The sequence below is a fragment of the Mobula hypostoma genome, chromosome 16 (genome assembly GCF_963921235.1).
Source record: "Mobula hypostoma chromosome 16, sMobHyp1.1, whole genome shotgun sequence".
Classification (NCBI taxonomy): Eukaryota; Metazoa; Chordata; class Chondrichthyes; order Myliobatiformes; family Myliobatidae; genus Mobula; species Mobula hypostoma.
In genome coordinates, this window is record NC_086112.1 from 9,141,107 (window position 1) to 9,161,794 (window position 20,688).

Below are 20,688 nucleotides of genomic sequence, written 5' to 3' on the forward strand. Positions count from 1 at the left end.
TCGTCATGAAGTGTTTCGAGAGGCTCGTCATGAGGCACATCAAGACCCTGCTGCCCCCCTCCCTCACTGGACCCCTGCAGTTCGTGTACCGTATCAACTGTTCAACAGACAACGCCATTGCCATCACCCTCCACCTGGCCCTAACCCACCTGGACAAAAAAGACACGTACTTTCGAATGCTGTTCATAGACTTCAATTCAGCATTCAACACAATCATTTCTCAGAAACTGATTGGAAAGCTGAGTCTACTGGGCCTGAACACCTCCATCTGCAAGTGGATCCTAGACTTCCTGACTGGGAGACCTCAGTCAGTCCGGATTGGAAGCAGCATCTCCAAACACCATCAACCTGAGCACAGGGGCCCCCCAGGGCTGTGTGCTCAGTCACTGCTGTTCACTCTGCTAACCCACGACTGTGCTGCAACACAGCTCGAACCACATCATCAAGTTCGCTGATAACATGACCATGGTGGATCTTATCAGCAAGAACAATGAGGCAGCTTACAGAGAGGAGGTGCAGCAGCTAACGGACTGGTGCAGAGCCAACAACCCGTCTCTGAATGTGAACAAAACAAAAGAAATGGTTGTTGACTTCAGGAGGAAACAGAACGACCACTCTCCACTGAACATCGACAACTCCTCCGTAGAGATCGTTAAGAGCACCAAATTTCTTGATGCTCACCTGGCAGAGAATCTCACCCGGTCCCTCAACACCAGCTCCATAGCAAAGAAAACCCAGCAGCGTCTCTACTTTCTGCGAAGGCTGAGAAAAGTCTATCTCCCATCCCAGATCCTCACCACATTCTACAGAGGCTGTATTGAGAGCATCCTGAGCAGCTGCATCACTGCCTGGTTCGGAAATTGCACCATCTCGGATCGCAAGACCCTGCAGCGGATAGTGAGGTCAGCTGAGAAGATCATCAGGGTCTCTCTTCCCGCCATTACAGACATTTACACCACACGCTGCATCCGTAAAGCAAACAGCATTATGAAGGACCCCCACGCACCCCTCATATAAACTCTTCTCCCTCCTGCCATCTGGCAAAAGGCACCGAAGTACTCGGGCTCTAACGACCAGACTATGTAACAGTTTCTTCCCCCAAGCCATCAGACTCCTCAAGACCCAGAGCCTGGACTGACACCAACCTACTGCCCTCTACTGTGAATATTGTCTTGTTTGTTATTTACTGTAATGCCACACTGTTTTGTGCACTTTATGCAGTGCTGGGCAGGTCTGTAGTCTAGTGTAGTTTTGTGTTGTTTTACATAGTTCAGTGTAGTTTTTGTATTGTTCATGTAGCACCACGGTCCTGAAAAACGTTGTCTCGCTTTTACTGTGTACTGTACCAACACTTATGGTCGAAATGACAATAAAAAGTGACTTGACAATGTTCCAATTTGTTCTGTATTTCATTTAAATACATACAGTTAAACAGTAGCTCAACTTTTTTTTATACCCTTTTAATTATTTCAATGAAGCTTCAACTAATTGAAGCAACTGCTCCATTGAGCCAAAATGTACTGTTCCCAATATGTCCCAATTAACTGGAATCCACTGCAATTGCATATGAAACAATTAGCAGGAAACCCAGACCCCTTTGCAATCTTTCATAATTACATGATATGCGCTTTTTTCCCTTTTTAGATACTTTCACATTTTCTCACCTAATACTCCATTTGCCAGATCTTAACCCATCGACAAGGCTGCTTCTTTTCAAATGTTCTTGTTTAACATTTTCCTGGAGCAAATAATGACAGATGCCCTGGAAGACCACATCAGCACAGTCAGCATCAGAGGACAGATCATAACCAACCTCAGGTTCGCTGATGACATTGATAGGCTGGCAGGAAATGAGGATGAATTGGCCTGCCTTGTGAATTGCCTGGCAGATATGGCATGAAGATCAGTGCAGAGAAAATCAAGCTGATAAAAAAGTGAGGAGCCAATCAAGGCAAAAATTACAGTCAGTGGACAAGAACTAGAGACTGTCAAACAGTTCAAGTATCATGGCACCATCATCAATCAAGAGGGATCAAAGCCTGAATTCCTTGCAAGGATAGCCCAAACAACAGCAACGCTGGCTAAACTAAAACCAATCTGGAGAGACAATAACATCGCTCTCACATCCAAGTTGCAACCCCTGCATGCACTTGTGCTCTCCACCTTCTGTATGCACGTAAATCATGGACTGACAGCAGATCTGCAAAAGGTGATCCAGGCAGTAGAAATGAGTTGCTTCAGAAGGCTCCTCGACATCTATACAGACCACATCACAAATGACAAAGTACGAAGACAGTACAAAAATCAACTCTCCACAGTAAAGAGGAAACTGAGGTGGAATGGCTACATACCAAGATCAAATGGACTCTTAAAGTCTATTCTCAGGTAATAATGTAGGGGAAAAGAAAAAGGGGCAGACAGAGGAAAAAATGAACAGACAACACTGCAGGGCTGACTGGAGAGAGCTTTGCCACAACCTAGGCACTTGCGCACAACTGTGAGAGATGGATGTAACTGGCACAGCACTCATCTGTACAGCGCCCCTACAACCCAGACTGGTTGCTGGTAGCCATAACCCACTCACATTCCTTAATACATTTACTACTTCCTTATGACCTTTTCACAACTTCACTCCTTACTCATTTTTGCAAATATAGCAAATTCATCTTTAGACCCTTTAGCTAAGTGAGTCTTGCTGATCAGAAAATTACCCACAAGACCATAAAAGATAGGAGTAGAATCAGGCCATTAGGCCCATCAAGGCTGTTCTGCCATTTAATCATTGCTGATCCATTTTCCCCACTCAACTCCATTCTTCTGCCTTTTCCTCGTAACCTTTCATGCCCTGACTAATCAAAAATCTATCAATGTCTGCCTTAAATACCCAAATGACTTGGCCTCCAGAGCAGTCTGTGGCAACAAATTCCACGGATTCTCCACGATCTGGCTAAAGAAAGCCCTCATCTCCATTCTAAATGGGCATCCTTCTCTTCTGAGGCTGTGCCTTCTGGTCCTAGACTTCCCTACTATATATAGGAAATATGCTCTCCACATCAACTCTATCAAGGCCTTTGAAATTTGATAGGTTCGATGAGATCCCCACCTCAGTCGATACCCCTTTCAGTCCCAGAGTCATTCTTGTGAACCTTCTCCGAACCCTCTCCAATGTCACATCTTTTCTCAGAAAAGGGGCCCAAAGCTGCTCACAATACTCCAAAACAGGCCTCATCAGTGCCTTATAAAGCTTCACATTACATCCTTGCTTTTATATTCTGTTTTGTTAAGAAGGCGTATGGTGTGATGGCCTTCTTTAACTTTGAGTTCAAGAGCTGTGAAGTAATGTTAAAGCTATACAAGACCTTAGTTAGACCCCACTTGTAGTACTGTGTGCCGTTCTGGTCAATTCACTGCAGGAAGGTGTGTATACTATAGAGAGAGTGCAGAGGAGATTTACAAGGATGTTGCCTGGATTAGAGAGCATGCCTTATGAGAATAGCTTGAGTGAACTTGGCCTTTTCTCTTTAGAGCAACGGAGGATGAGAGGTGACCTGATAAAGGAGTATAAAATGATGAGAGGCATTGATCTTGCGGATAGCCAGGGCTTTTCCTAAGGCTGAATGGCTAAAATGAGGGGGCATAATTTTAAGGTGCTTGGAAGTAGGAACAAGGGGGATGTCAGAGGTAGGCTTTTCACAGAGTGGTGGGTGCATGGAATGCACTGCCAGTGACAGTGGTAGAGGCGGATAGAACAGGATCTTTTAAGAGACCCTTAGGTAGGTACGTAGAGCTTAGGAAAATAAGGCTATGTAGTAGAGACATTCTAGACTGTTTCTAGAGTAGGCTACATGGTTGGCCTGTAATGTGCTATAGATTTCTATGTTCTGTGTTCCTCTCGAAATGAATGCTAACATTGTATTCACCTTCCTCACTACAATCCTAATGCAAGTTAACCCTTGGAGATCCTGCACAAGGATTCCCAAGTCCCTTTGCACCTCGTATTTTTGAATTTTCTGCCTATTTAGTAAGGAGTCTATACTTTTGCTCCATCTACCAAGGTTCATGACCATATACTGTCTAACACTGTATTCCATCTGCCACTTCTTTGCCCAATCTCCTAATCCAAGTACTTTTGCATTCTCCCTGCTTCCTCAACACTACCTGTCTTTCCACCTATCTTTGTATCATACGCCAAAGTTGACCACAAAGCCATCCATTCCGTCATCCAAATCACTTACAACATAAAAAAAAGTTCCAACACCACTAGTCACCAGCAGTCAACTAGAAAAGGCTCCCTTTGTTCTCACTCTTTGCTTCCTGCCAATCAGCAAATCCTCTATCCAAGTATCTTTCTTGAAATACCATGGGCTCTCATACTGTTGGGCAGCCTCACGTGCAGCACCTTGTCAAAAGCCATCGGAAAATCCAAGGAAACAACATCCACTGACTCTGCTTTGTCTATCCTGCCTGTTATTTCCTCAAAGAATTCCATCAAATGTCAGGCAAGAGTTCTGCTCAAGGAAACCATGTTGGCTTTGGTCTATTTTATCATGAGCCTCCAAGTACCCTGAGATCTCATCATTAACAATCAAGTCCAACACCTTACCAACCACTGAGGTCAGACTAACTGGCCTACAATTTCCTTCCTTCTGCTTCCTTCCCTTCTTGAAGAATGGAGTGACATTTTATATTTTCCAGTCCTCCAGATCCATGCCAGACTCTAGTGATTCTTGAAAGTTCATTACTAATGCCTCCACAATCACTTAAGCTACCTTTTTCAGAATCATGGAATGTAGTCCAGCTAGTCCAGGGAACATATCTACCTTCAGACCTTTCAGTTTCCAAAGCACTTTCTCCCAAGCAATTGGACTCACTTCTGTCCCCTGGCATTCTACTTCCACCACACTGCTAATGTTTTCCGCAGTAAAGGCAGATGCAAAATACTTACCATTACCTTGTCCCTCATTACTACCTTACCAGTCATTTTCCAGCTGTCTGGTATCTATTCTCACCTCTTTTTTACTCTTTATATATCAAAAAAAAACATCTGGTATCCTTTTATATTACTGGCTAGTTTACCTTCCTATTTCATCTTTTTCATATGACTTTTTTTAGTTGCATTCTGTTAGTTTTTAAAAGCTTCCCAATCCTATAGCTTCCCATTAAAGGCCTGTATGTATCAAGGTCTTTATTTCTTACAGACAGAGCCACCCCAATTTCTCTGCCTACCTGCCTGCCCTTTTGATGTTAGGCTCCTTTCAGCCACGACTCAGTCATGCCCACTATGTCACAGTTGCCAGTCTCTATCTGTGCTAAAAGATCTGCCATATACTGTACTGTATGCATTCAAATATAACACCTTCAGATCGATTATTCATCACCCTTTGCGATTTTATCCCCATGTTACACTGCAACTCATCCCACTGACCGCACCTATTTAGGCTTGCTCCATTTCTTGTAGACAAACCAATTTTTCCTACTTCCCAATGTAACCTGCTGCAGCATGATCTTTTATTTTCCTGCAATAACCTTTGATGCAATACTTTATCTGAAATGCTCTGGAAATCTTAATTATTCCACTGGTTCCACTTTATTCACAATACTTTTTACTCCTGCAAAGCCTTTTCACAAAACCACATGGCCTTTCCAAAATTACTCCAAATTTTTTAACTTATCTCGTTATAACATCTTCAATAATACTTCTATCAATTTTCCCCAATGACTGACCTTGAGCTAATTAACCAATAGCATTTGCTTTAACAGTGTTCCTTTGCAAATAAGCAAAGTTGTACACTTTCTTTCCACCCAATCTAAATGCAAACTTCCCCGAATCTAACCTATTTTGGAAAATTAAAACCAACGCATTAACTAATCTCTCCAGTCACTTCCTTTAAAATCTTAGAATGACTTTCATCAGAATCTAGGGACTCGACAGCCTGAAGCTACAATAATCTGCTTAGTACCACTTAGCTAGTGATTATAATTTGCCCCAATTTCCTTCCACCCTTCCAAGTCTTGATTCAGTTATTTCCAGTGTTACCCGTAGTGATCCAAAAAAGGTCATTTTCTTTATTCCCCAAATTCTATTCAATTGGGGGGCGGGGGAGGGAGGTTACATGGCTCATGCTACTTGGGGGAAAAATGCAATCAAAGCTCCAATAATCTGCTCTAATATTTATTAGCTTCACCTTTTCTTTCCTTGTGACACTTCATCATTCTTTGCTCTTATATTCTTAATGCTTTGACTTGCCACCCATCCACACAATTACAAGCTTTTTAGATTGATACTATATTCAATTTTTATTAATCACAAAATTGCTTTCTATCTTTTACAGATTGTGTTCCAAGTTTATTTCCTCTCAAACTGTCCTCATTAATTCAATCAGAAGGCTTCATCAACAACTTTAACATATCAATTCCAGCCCACCTTTATCCTTACCAATTCTCCTCTTCATATTATGTAATGCAAAACTAACCTCAACTAGCTCAAACCTTTGATCTAAAATTGTTTTTCTTTACATGTTTGCTGCCTGACCAGCTAAGCTTTCCACGATCTTCTGTTTTTATTTCTGATTTCCAGCACTTGCAGACTTTTGATCTCTGAAAAGACACCAGTGACTGGAGTCATACTTTATACAAAAGAAGACAGTTAGTTTTTGAGGTCAATCACTAGTCCTAGAACATTACTGCTCACGCATTTAGGACAATGTACAAGGTGCATCCTCATTTCTAGCTGTCCTTCATTAATAATGATTTCTTCCTCATTGATCAATGGTCGGAATCTTTGTTGATGACTGCTTGATGTCCAAACCTGTCTGCAACTCCATAGCAAATGAAACAGATCATGTCCGCTGGAGTAAAATCTAGATAAAAATTCAGCCACAGCTATTACACAACTGTTAACTTTCATGCCAATAACACTACCAGGAGAAAAACTAACCACTGACGTTTATTGACAACACCATCACTAAATCCCCATCAGCAATACTTTGGGAGACCACTGAACAAGATACATGGCAAGAAATCCCTGACTCAAGACCCTTCTTTGTAAATTCTGTACACAAATCACTAATATAATGGGATTTCATATTCTTGTCTGAATGACTGTAGCATCAATAACTCAAGCTTCAAAAAAAAAAGCAGCTCACTTCTTTCACATGATTTCAACCTCCCTAAAAATTCCCTTTATCATTGGTGCCCAGAGACTGCAGTGTTTCAACAAAATGCACTGGAATTACATGTCCAGGCTAGCCAGCACCTCCCAAACTCACAACCTCTGTTACCAAATTGGATAGGAGCAGCAGGAAGATGGGAACAATAACTGTAAGTTACCATCCTAACTGTATAGCATCCCAAGCTGGAACACAAGTGTCTTTATCATGCAGCAGAAACACAGAAAGCTGTTGATCAGCACTTTAAAGGAACCTTGGACAGGCACTGGGAGAAAAAAAAATCTAAGAGCTAAATAGAAATGAGAGGAAATAGACTAACAGAACTTGCTCTAAATCAGTGGTTCCCAAAGTGGGCGATATCATGCCCTGGGGGCAGTGATGGGAGCACTCAGTAGCAAGGGGGGCAGCTGAGGGATCCAGGCTCAAGGAATGATTATAAGTATTTGATCCTCAGTGCCTCATAATTAATTACAATGATCACAATCACTTCATCTCTTGCTAACCCACCGTTCTCAGGCTTTGGTCGAAGTACATTATTGTTGAAAAACAACCTGACACTTCTGTATTTTGCACATGAGAAGTACAGACTGAAGATATCGTGTTATTTCCAGGCCCAGTCCCACATTATTACCGTTCACTACTGTAGTACAGTGTTAGCTAATACAATTTCCATATGCTAATCATGCAGTGACACAAGTCATGAATTATAGTATGACATTCAATGGTGTATAGTTCAGAATCTGCCCTTTGAATGGTCTTGACCACATTTCTCTAGACCATGGCCCAACCATTATATAACTGCCCCACTTTATGTATCTTCAGGCAGAAAGTCAGGTTTTGCCTGAGCTATGCTGACATTATAACTTTCTCCTTTATTGATCGCAGCACTTGAGGTTGGACTTAAACAGCAGGCAATTAACCATGGTCGTTAATCCATAACAAAAATTGAAGAACAAATGAAAAAGTAAAGACAGTATAGTGTGGAGAATCTGAAGTATGGATTTATACCAGCACCAAGCAACCAATATGTCTATTGTATAAAAAGGTTTTTTTCAAATGAGGCAATGAAACTGTCCAGGTCCCTTGAACATTTGAAAACACACTCTGATAATGCAAACCAGAACTTGGCTTATTTTCAATCACTTTGTGAAAAGTTTCCGAAACAGAGAATGCTTCAAAACATGTTTGCCAGCACTTTACAACAAAACAGTTATGACTTGTGTGCTTCGTACAACATTTCATTGCTTACTGCTAAATCTGGAAAGTGCCATACAATTGGAGAAGAACTGATTCTGCCAGCAGTTCGGGAGGTTCTGAGTAGTTTTGCATAAGACACCACACCAAATAAAGCGATTCCGCTCAGCAACAACTCTATTCAAAGACAAAGGTAAAATTTTTGAGAATGTAGAAGACACATTGTACAACAAAATTTGCTCTGCAGTTGGATGAGTCAACTTTGCCAGGCAACAAATATTTACTCAAAAAAGATGAAAGCACGCTATGAAGGGGGAAGTCAATAGTTCAGGTCATTGAGCAATTTTTTCCGAAGAGAAGGACATTCTGCTCACCAACATTCTTGCTTGTACAACTGATAGGGCATCATTAATATCAGGACACCACCATTGAGGTGTGTCTTGAAAAAAGCTGTACTTAAAGCAATTTAACATTCACTGTGTAATTCACAGACAAAATCTTGTTGAAAAAACCTAAGTGATTAGCTGCACAAATCATTAAATAGAATTAAGTCCCATGCTCTCAATTCTCGACTATTTCAAGAGCTTTGTACTGAGAATAATGAACAGTTTGAACGCTTGCTGTTGCATACAAAAGTCAGGTGTCCCCCAAAAGAAAACTCCCTGAGATACTTCTATGCATTTTTTTGAAACTGTGATAAAATTCTTTGAAGACTCAAATGTTTCATTCAGTGATCAACTGAAAGACAGCAGATATGACATTACTTAATTGTCAGAGTTATTTTCAAAGTTTAATGAAATCAATCTTCAGCAAGGAAATTATGTGTACCTTACCAAAATCAAGTCAGTTGCCTCCAACTTTTTGTTCAAGTTAACCGTATTTAAGTGCAACATTGGTCATAGTGACCATTTCCAATTTCTGACCTCTTTGAGTTGAAAAAGAAAGAATACCAGATGATCTTTAAGTATACTGTGCCCACCTGGGTGAACTGCAAAAGGACATGTCAGAAAGATTTCAGGATCTTCTCTCGATCCAAATTCCAGATTAGATAATAAATCTATACCTGAACACTTATAATGAGGAATTAACAGAAAGGATGGAGGAAGAAGGAACTGATCTCACTACAGAATGACTGAACTGAAGCAGAGGTTCAAAAAAAATCAAAGATTTGAAAGAAATCTCTGAATACTGTCTGGAATTGTGCAAAAAGATCAATGTTCTTTGTTGTCTTTCTAACATCATATTTAGCAGAGCACAATTTCAGTGCAGTCACTCAACAACTTTCAAAGCAACAAAACAGAACTGCAAATTACTGAATGCATGGATCTGAGACTCCTTCTGATTGACATTCAGCCAGATGTCAATCAGAAGTGATATCACTGCACCAAGATCATTCATCTCATTGAAACATGAAAAAGCAACAAGGTAGTAAATATTTGGACTACTAATGTACACAAAAATTGGTGATTATTGTTTTTTATTTTAACTAAATAAAAATAATTTTATTTGTAGTTTTAAATAGATTTGGACAATTTTTGCGACTATTTGTCAATGCTTTGAATTAGCAGTTCCTATTTTCTTTCAACGTGCATTGTAGATAAAAAATTCTTTATAGTTTTTACGTAATACCCAGAAAGGGAGAGAGGGGCACTAGGGATGTGGTCTGGGAACCATTGCTCTGAATAAATTGAGAGGCCAAATCATCTCCCTTTTTTTATCATTATAAAACAGTATTTAGACTAAGTCATAAAACCAGGGGAGATTCAGCTGTGAAGGCACTTAGAAGATATTTTGCTGTTGTTTCAAAAGGAAATGGCTAAGTACTGCCAACTAACACTTAGAGACTAATTATCTAGTTAGCATATTGTTGTTTGTGAAAACTTTCCTCGCTGATTGTTTTCAAATTGCAAGACTAATTCTACTTCATAACTACTTTGTTGGCTGACACCTCTGACACTACTTCAACAGCTTACAATTCACAAATCCTAATCTGTTCATCTTTACCACAGGCATACAATCTCTCTATACTTCAATAAACAGGTCAGTATGGTTTGAAGGCTCTCAACTTCCTCCTTGGAGAGGCCCAACCAATTGCCCTTCACCAACACACTCATTACTTGGCTTAACTCATCCTCATATTGAGAAACTTTTCCAGCTCCACTTACTTGCACCAAATCAAAGGTGGAGCTACAGATACTCATGCAGCCCCAGTTACACCAAGCTTTTTGTGGAATATGTGGAATAGTCTTTGTTTCATTGCTACTCAGACACTCCTCCTCAACCCCTGTTCCAATGCACTGAACTTCATTCCATTCTCCCTGTGCTTCCTCCTCTAATTTGCTCCAGTAATGATATTCTGTGAAATGTCTTCCTTCTTCCCGTACCATGACTTCTCCATACCAGAGCTGTGAGTCCCTGACCACATCTCATTAGTTTTCCCATACATACCTACCTACTTTCGTTGTGGACAAAGCGGGGACAGAATTTTTCTGACCATCTACCCTTTCTGCCTCCATATTCAATGGACAATACTTCACAATTCTTGCCAACTTCAACAAGTTTCTACTTTCTGACACATGCTCCCCCCCCCCCATTCAGCATTTTGCAGGGACCATTCCATTTCAGACTGGCTAGCCACTCTTTCATCTCCACCAACCATTCCCTTTACTACAGTACTTTCTCACTGGTGATACAATACTGTTTCTTTGACTTCTTCCCTTTCCACTTATTTCTCCCAAGTGAAGCTATGACACACCTGCACTTCTTCCAATCTATTGTAATATATTTGGTGTCCAGAATGTGATCACCTCTACACTAGAGAACCCAAGTTGGGCACCATGGTAGCATAGCAGCTAGTGCAACACTAGTACAAGTTGAGATGGTCAAATTCGATAAGACCAAAAGACAAACGAGCAGAAGTCAGCCATTCGGCCTATCGAGTCTGCTCCACCATTTTATCATGAGTTGATCCATTCTCCCATTTAGACCCACTCCCCCACCTTCTCACCATAACCTTTGATGCCCTGGCTACTCAGATACCCATCAATCTCTGCCTTAAATACACCCAATGACTTGGCCTCCACTGCTGCCTGTGACAACAAATTCCATAGATTCCCCACCCTCTGACTAAAAAAATTTCTTTGCATTTCTGTTCTGAATGGGCGCCCTTCAATCCTTAAGTCATGTCCTCTCGTACTAGACTCCCCCATCATGGGAAACAACTTTGCCACATCCACTCTGTTCAGAGTTCAAGTCCAACACCATTCTCTAAGGAGTCGTCGTATGTCCTCCCTGTGAATTGTGTGGGTCTTCCCCGGGTGCTCCAGTCTTCTCCCACAGTCCAAAGATGTACCAGGTAGGTTAATAGGTCAATGTAAATTGTCCCATGATGAGGTTAGGGTTAATCAGGGTTGTGGGGCTGCTGGGGTGACGTGGCTCAAAAGGCCTGAAGGACCTACTCTGCGCTGTATAGCTAAATAAATAAAAGCAAACTATGCTACATAATGGAACATTTATCATCAGTTTGCAGTGACTACCCCAAACTTCCTGTTACCTGTCAGTTCAATTCTCCATTCATTCCCACTCTGACCTCTGTGGCTTCCTGCATTATTACAGCAAGACTTAAGCCTGAAGCATAAAATGTCATCTTCCTTCTGGACATACTGCAGTCTGACAAACTCAATATGAAATTCAACTACTTCCAGTAACTTTTTGGCTGGATTTCTAACAGAATTGCCATTTTTGCTAGAGTCATGCTTCTGTGATATTGAGTCAGCCTTTCTCCATGAGATCATCCTGACCCGCTGGTCATGTTTGACTTGAGGTATTTAGGTTCATAGTCACACAGTATGGAAACAGGCCCTTCAGCCCAACTCACCCACACCAACCAGATGACCATCTAAGCTGGTCCTATTCACCAACATTCAACCAAAGCATTTTAAACCTCTCCTGTCCACCTACCTGTCCAAATGTCTTAAATGTTGTTATTGTACCTACTTCAACCCTTGAACATGTAGCTTCACATCATTTTATACATTTTGTCTGCATCTTCTCACTAATTGCCACTCTTTTACCCCCATGGCAACCAGAGTCTTATTCTTTCCACAGTTATGCCCTTTATCCCATCTATCACTTTCTATGCAACTTAAAATTATTTCCTCTCTTTCCTAGTTTTGACAAAAAGTCTTCCACAAATTTCTCCTTCCACAGCTGCTGCCTGGCCTGCTGGGTGTTCAAGAATTTTCCCTTTACTTCATCAGCTATGAAGTGTATTGAAATATCTTGAGTTTGTGGAAGAAACCAGAATCGTTCTGTGCATTGCCCAGCCTGGGTGCTACCTAATTTCTACTGCAGACTGGACATGTGAGAGAAGTTAAAGGATTGGCTGAAGACAGTTAGGTCATGTACTGATATTTTAGGCTTGTGATGATTGATCAGCAACAATCATGATCATTATCCTCTATATATTACATTAGCAATTGGTGTTTTCCAAAATAGCCTCAGATTGTTCTGAGTCTTATTTAGTGCTATATTTAACTCTAAAGGCAGTCCATGTTTCAATGCTGGCTACTGATTACTCTAGCTCAGTTCTACTTTTCATCTTGGTTCACATATTTATCAAGAGCAAGTGGTTTGAGGAGAGCAGTAGACTGCTGCTGTGTGTTGCTTAAAGGCATCATTGATTACTTCCTGCATCACTTTTCTTAGACTAAAAGGTAATGGGTTAGTGGAAACTAACTGAACAATAATAGATTAAGTTTTTCCACTGTATCTTGGTACATGCGACAATTATAAAACAATTCACCAATATTACCAATTTACTCCAGTATCAGCTCCTATCTCTGTTATTGAATATCCTATATGAATAACTCAAGAGTACACAGCCAGCCTCTTGACTTCTCTGATCTCCCCATTTTCATGCAGGGTCACAACTGTGGACCAACATTAAATCAGATCCCTTACTGTTATTAAGAATAATTGCTAACAAACTCGCAATCTTATTCAAGAGTAGATTTGTATTATCACTTATACTATGTGGTCTGTTACTTTGTTATTATATACCTCATTCCACCAAACTCTGCCATCGGGCTGGCAACCACATCCTGAAAAACCCAGCACTGCACAAATGCCAAAAGCTCCAAAGCAGCTTTGTCAAGCTGCTGTCAGCCGCCTGTGCACCAGTAGTGGTGATGGGCTTAAGCCAGTCATTACATCAGCAATAATAAAGAAATTTAAGAGGACAAAGAGTCAAGATTGGTGACAGAATCGGTAGACAAGTGGAGTAGATTTTTTTCCCCAATTTCAAGTAGTTAGGATCTAAAATACACTACCTGAAGGGGTAAGGGAAACAAATTTCAAGGTTACAGAAAAAGTCGAATTGGAATCCTCCTTTGAAAGGCCAGTATGAGTTTAACTGGTTGAATGGTCTCCTTCTGCAATGATCCTATCAACACTTGTACTCAAATGCACTTTTAATATAGAAAATATGACAAATGACTTGACATCAAGTCAAACAATCAAAATTTTTGTCAATAACAGCATATTAAAAATCAGCATCTTAAAAAGAGGTAGAAGTTTAAGGATGACATGGTAGCATAGCGATTAGCACAACACTATTGGATCACCACTGACGCTGGTTCAGTTCCAAAGATATACAGATTAGTAGGTCAATTGGTCACATGGTATAATTGGGTGGCACTGGTTCGTTGGGCTAGAAAGGTCTGTTACCCTACTGTCTCTCAAAAAAAAAGTTTTAAGAGGGAATTCTAATGCTCAGGTATAGTGAAATGATTAAATTTGGATCAGATCACATGGCCAAAAGTGGAGAAGTACTATCTCCGAGGGTAGAAGTGCTCGAGAAGATTGCAGAGACAACGTAGATGCCTAGATGAATAGCCACTTCCTGTTTTGTTATCAACTCCTTTAAAATAAGGGACAGCATCCCAGTAAAAATTTGTTTCCTAGCTGTATATCAGCTTTTATTGATTAGCACAAAGTGACAGAAACAAGCTCCTCAGCCCAACTGGTCCATGTTGACTATAGCATCTTCCCTGTCAGTCCAAGGTGCCCACATTCACCTCATAATTCTCTATGCACCTATTCAAAAACCTCTTAAATCTTGCAATTTTACCCACCTGACCATTTCCTCTGGAGGCTCATTCCAGGTACTCACTACCCTCTGTGTAAAGGTACTCCTCACATCTCTAAAATCTCAACCTCTTGTACCGGAGCACTCTAGTTTTAGACTCCTCAAATGACTCCCCCCTCATGATTTTATAAACTTCTGAAATAACCTCTCATTCTTTTACACTCCAAGGAAGAGATCCAGCATGGCCACCTCTCCCTATATCACAGGCTGTGGCCCTCTAGCCCAGACACATACTCATAAATCTCTTCTGCAGCCTCTCCAGATTAACATTGCCTTTCCTATAACAAGTGTAATCTCAACAATGATCACACCGAGCATACAAAGGTCCATTATCAAAGAATGTATCTTTATACAACTCTGAAATTTGTTTTCTCTATATAGCCATGAAAGAAAGAACATGAAAGTCATTCAGGGAGAAACATCAAACCTCTCCCACAAAAAAGAACTGTGACCAGTGATCACTGGCACTATATTAGAATTACACTAACCACTACACTGTTCCTGATCAGGCTTTGGCTATTCAAGTGATGGTGCCTCTTGTTCCTCAGAATTCCCTCCAGTAATTTTCCCACAAATGAGGTCAGGCCTAGCCTGCCTTTGCTAACATTCCTGAACAACGGAACAACCTCAGTCACCCTCTAGTCTTCTGGAACCTTGGCAATGGCTAACAATGTAGCAAACATCTCTACGACAGCCTCCACAATTTCTTCCCTGGCCTCCCATAAGATCAGGAGAGAGAGGGTTGCACTTGGTCAGACCCTGGGCATTGCTCACTTTAATGAGCTTTAAGGTTGCAAATAACACCCTTTGTATAATATGCAAATAGTCCAAGACCTCACCAGTTCACTTCATTTCTTTGGCATCCATATTTTCTTTCATCAACAGTGAAGAGAAACAGATATGAAAAATTTTGGTCATCTCCTGCAGCTCCTCATATAGTTGGTCCTGATGGTCTTTAAGAGAACCTAGTCTCTCCCTAGTCACTCTCTTACTGTGAGTATAACTGAAGAACCCCTTGGAATTATTTTTAACTCTGTATGCCTTTAACCCAATCCTGAGATGGCTAACAAAGTCACTTTGAAAAATATGAACTCCAGATAGTCCAGGAGTTATCTCATAACTGAATAGGAGAATAGTTCAAGATTTGATACACTTCATCTGCCAATCTGGGTGCTTCTGATGCATGCCTGAGATTCTCAATAGCATTCAAAATTCCTTCCACTTTGAAAAGCCATGGGCTAAAGGTTCCCAGGAGTCAGAAAAAATGTTGCTCTTCAATAACACACACAAATGCTGGAGGAATTTAAAAAGGTCAGGCAACATCTGTGGAAGGCAATGAACAATCAACATTTCAGTCTGAGACCCTTCACCAGTCCTGAGAAGCATCTCAGCCCAAATCACCGACTATTTATTCCCCTTGATAGATGCTGCCTGACCTGTTGAGTTCCTCCAGCATCTTGTATGGAAAGGAAAGGTACGTCGCATCCGGAGTTTCTCTGGTGAGCGGACGATTTCCCTCCACGTTTCTCTGACGTAGTGGGGGACTGCGTACGAGACAAGTTACAGCAGTGGTTTGCCACTGCCTTCTGCTAGGAGAGTTTCCAAAGAGATCACCAGCTCGTAACCCAGCACGGATGGAAAGCGTGCAGGGGAGCCAGCTGGACTCGAACTCGGGACTTTTCGTCCTGAAGTCCGGTACTGATGCCACTACGCTACCAGCCGGATCCATCTTGTATGAGTCACTCAAAATTTCCATCATCTGCAGAATTGTTTATATCTATGTTGCAACTAAAGACCATTTATACTTCTGCGTCAAGTGTACACCGTAGGGTAACGTGCACCTCCCCAAAAATGTAACTCACGCGTCGCGGCGACACAGACCGCAACAACTGTGATTGGTCGGCTTGGTAGTATTGTATTTCCGGTTGTTTTTCTCCGCCATGTCTGTACACTGATGCAAAATAAATAGTTGGAGATGATAAACCAAATTGTCAAATCTACCTGCCGACATCCAAAAATATTTTAAATGCATTTCCTCGTCCATGTCTCTCGCGAAGAAACTCAACACAGTGGCATAGAAACCCCACTGCCAACTAGCATTTTGGTGGTGAATTGCACAGCGACGCAGACACAACTACGCATGCTCACTAAGGCGTAGGGCTACACAAAAGTATAAATCAGGCCTACAGCGTAGCCCGTACGCACAAGTATAAATCAGCCTTGAGTTTCAAGTAAGTTTTCAGCACATCCTTGAATCTTTTTCCCCACCCATCACAGATTTTAGGATAGGTTGTTTGCTTTAGGAGTCCAATGTCAGGTATGGAAAAGACACTGTCAACCAACGTAGCCAACTGGCAGTGAAGAGAGACATTGACCTGGCTGAGACTGCTAATGATGATGCACTAGGCATTGCAGAGTATTTGAAGAATTTTGTGGTGACAACAGCCACATTGCTGGTACTTTATCTCTATTAACCGCCACAACCATTTCTCTCATTTGCTGCTGGAGTCCATAGGCCAGTGCTCATTAGGAGATCGGAGATGAAGGAGGTCAGCAACTTTAAATTCCTGAGTGCTATCCCATCAGACGATCTGCCCTGGGACAAGCACGCAAGTGCCATTTTAAAGAAAGCATGGCAGCACCTTAACTTTCTTAGATGTTTACAGACATTTGTCATGTTATCTAAAAGTTTGACAAACTTCTACAGATGCACAGTGGAGAGCATCCTGACTAGATGCATCATGGCCTGGTATGGAAACACTAATGCCCAAGAACAGAAAAGTCTACAAAAAGTGGTGGATACAGCCCAGTCCATTACAGGAAAAAGCCTGCCTCACCATTGAGTATATCCATAAAGAGCGCTGCCACATAAAGCAGCATCCATCATCCTTCTCACTGCTACGGCCAGGTCCTAAACCACCAGGTTCAGGAACAGTTATTATTACCCATCAACCGTCAGACTCTTGAACCAGCATCGAGAAGTTCACTCACCACCACACTGAACAGATCACTGAACACAGCCTATGGAATCACTTTCAAGGACTCTACATCTCATGTTCTCAGTATTATTTCGTATTTACACAGTGCCTTCTTTAGTACATTAGTCTGCGTGCGCAGCCCTCCGGTGAAAAATGATACCGTATCCGTTAAATAGGGCCGTGGACAATTCTGCTTTGATGGAGACGGACATGAAAGCACAGAGGAACATCTGGAGGAATTTCTGAAATGCTCGTTCGCTGCTGTCGTTTCTGCGCGGTCAGGAATCTTCCAGAGGGAAGGCATCAAAATCCCCGGCTTTGCCTGCTGTTGATGACCGAGATTGAGGTTGAATCGTTCGGACAGAGATGGCACTCAGTACTCGGTGTCGCAGAGCTGATCAGAGGCTCGAAGTTTTCGGATGACTCAGAGACGGACTGTGGTCGGGCACGGCAGGGAGAGTTTTTCTTCCTTCTCCCGTCTGCGTGAGATGTGGGACATTTGAGAGACTTTGAACTTTTTACTGTGCTCATGGACTTCTTCATCAAGTTATGGTATTGTTGCACTGTTGTAACTATATGTTATAATTAGGTGGTTTTATCAGTTTTTCCAGTCTTGGTTTGTCCTGTGTTTTGTGATATCACACCGGAGGAAATATTGTATCATTTCTTAATGCATGCATCACTAAATGACAATAAAAGAGGACCGCGTGTCTTCATAATCTAATCTTTGTGTGTAGTTTTTCATTAATTCTATTGTAGTTCTTTGTTCTACTGTGAATGCCTGCAAGAAAAGGAATCTCATGGTGGTATTTGGTGACATATATATACTTTGATTATAAATTTGAACATTCCTTGATCCAGTGAACAGTCCAACACTTACTGTGTATATGTGAGGCAACAGAAGGATTCCACAAAAGGTATAACAAAAGTAACTATCTTACTCTGTCACCATCACTTCACTGCTTAACAGGTCAGGCACCTTTCAGCCTTAGGAATGGGTACCAACTTACTCACTCCTAATATCTGAAGAACGCAGTGTGGGGAATCAGAAACCATAACTAGATTTAAGTAGTATACAGACACTTAAAAAGGCATGGTTTAGGCCTTAGTGTGGGGAAAATATGATTAATATAGATGGCAAAGAAGCTGACATGGATGTGGTAAGCCAAATGGGGCCTATCTCTGTTCAACACTATGACATTTGGGATCATAACTAAAACCATAAAGGAAAGCTTAGAACTTTCCTCCTTTATTAATAATAATCTATCACAATCGCTGAAAAAAAATCACAAGAATTAAGAGCTAAAAGTACCAAAAAACAGACAAAGAGAAAAGGGAGGAAGCTGAATTAAAGACAGCTACATGAATTTAGGATTGGCTTTTGGTAAGGTCCCTGATTTATGCTGAATCGTATGAATTAGAAGCAAAATAAAACTCTAACATGTAACCAAATTTGGCTTATATGATGCTGAATAAGTTACTTGTCTTTAAAAAAAAAATGGCCATGTCCATTTAAAGATTTGATAGCCACAAATAGCAATCCTTGCATACGAGAATAATCCAAGATTAGCGCAACTCTAGCACTCAGTAATAGGGGCTTGTACGTTCCCCATCTTTTCTTGTGTTTAAGTAAAACCAGTATGTTTGGGAACTTCAAAATAGTCCCTTTTTTATGAGTGGGAGCAACCGCCCAATTAAAAGTACTCGTTTTAAAGGACGAGCTCGACTGTCACAAATTAAACGGTGACCCATCTAATTGAAAAGCGACTCGTAAGTCAGATTTAAAGTCACCATTCAAGCGATACATTTCACCAGTAACGAATGGGGCAGGAAATACAAAACGTGCACAAAACTAAAAAAAACACAAACGCAATTTCAGGTGGTCCCGATTTCACACAGTTACAGCTTCACCGCATACTTGTAGTATCCGGTATCAACTTCGCACACTTGGAAGAATTTACAAAAATAACCATGTGCAGCAAGACCGAGGTCTACTGCAAAAATCAAATCGAATAGAATATTTATAATAATCGCATATATAATTATTCAATGGGGACAGTGTGAACTCTCACATATTTAAATTGCAACCTACATGAGTTTGCGACTGTTACTGAGTAATAAATTGTAGTCTCACTGCTGTCAATAAATAACATTAGTTTTGCACGTTCTTTGAGTTAGTTCAGGTGCAAAGGTGCGATCAGAGGCCCGCGGGTTTGGTTCTTTGTTCTCCGGAGCCCTCCCTCCCTCTCTCCCCCACCGTGTCTCTAACCAAGCCCTGGGCCGCTCACAGGCAATGGGGAGCCACTGGCTCATTACTCACTGGTTGGCCGGGGGTGCCATCAGCGGGATCTCCACCTCTTCCTCTTCAAATTCGTGGCCATCAAAAGAATCCACTTCGTCCGGGGGCAAGGGGAGGGCGGCGGGGGCACCAGCAGCAGCGGCGAGAGGGGCGGCAGAACCGGCGGCCGCCACCGGATCCGACAGCAGTGAGACCAAGGCCGAAGCCGGCGACGTCGACTCGGCGTCCAGCTGGCCGAAGCCCGATACTTCTGACGGCGAGGGCTGGAAGGCAACAGGGTCGCCGTCTCCACCCGGGCCCGGGGCCGCCGCCACCGTCACCGCCGTCGCCAGCAGGCATTCATTCCCCACATCCGCCGCCATCATAGTCGCAGCCCGCGCTGACACACGATAACAGAGAGGGAGGGGGAATAACTTTCTTTAATATATGTTATTTGCGACGGTCCGGGACGGGGTGGGTGGGGGTGTGTGAAGGCGGAACTTCAAGCGAGAGGAGGAGAGCGTTAACGGAGAGGGGAGTTCATGACTTCGTCCGTCTGCCTTCCTTCCGTCAAAGCCTGGGGTGGGGCGGGGCGAGGGGAGGGGGCGGGGAGTGAGCGCGAGGCCGCGCGCGCGCCGGGGTGGTTAGGGGAGAGGCGGTGGGTGAGAGTCGGCGCGGGGCTGCGCGCCTTCCTGGGGCACGGGGCAGAGAGTCGGCGCGAGGCCACGCGCGCGCGGACCGCCCGGCCCGAGGGGATGGGTTCGCTGCTCCGCCCGGCTCTCACAGCGAACCATGCTTGTCAGCGGAGACTTCATAAAGCATTTCTTTCTTTTTTTTCTCTCGCTCTACCCTGTCCTTGCGCAACTTGCGTCGAATCCTATTTGAGACTCATAGAATCGACTGCACTCCGGAGCGGATCAG

At 42.2% G+C, this 20,688-nt stretch overlaps 1 protein-coding gene across 1 annotated transcript in view; it reads right to left on the minus strand.

Moving 5' to 3' along the window:
* Positions 1 to 20,337, minus strand: part of rasa1a (RAS p21 protein activator (GTPase activating protein) 1a) — a 122,542-nt gene extending 102,205 nt beyond the window's left edge. The window contains exon 1 of the mRNA XM_063068505.1: positions 19,810 to 20,337. Within this exon, the coding sequence (XP_062924575.1) occupies positions 19,810 to 20,153 (344 nt within the window). The 5' untranslated portion in view covers positions 20,154 to 20,337. The remainder of the gene's footprint in view (positions 1 to 19,809) is intronic.
* Between the last annotated feature and the right edge of the window lie 351 nt (positions 20,338 to 20,688).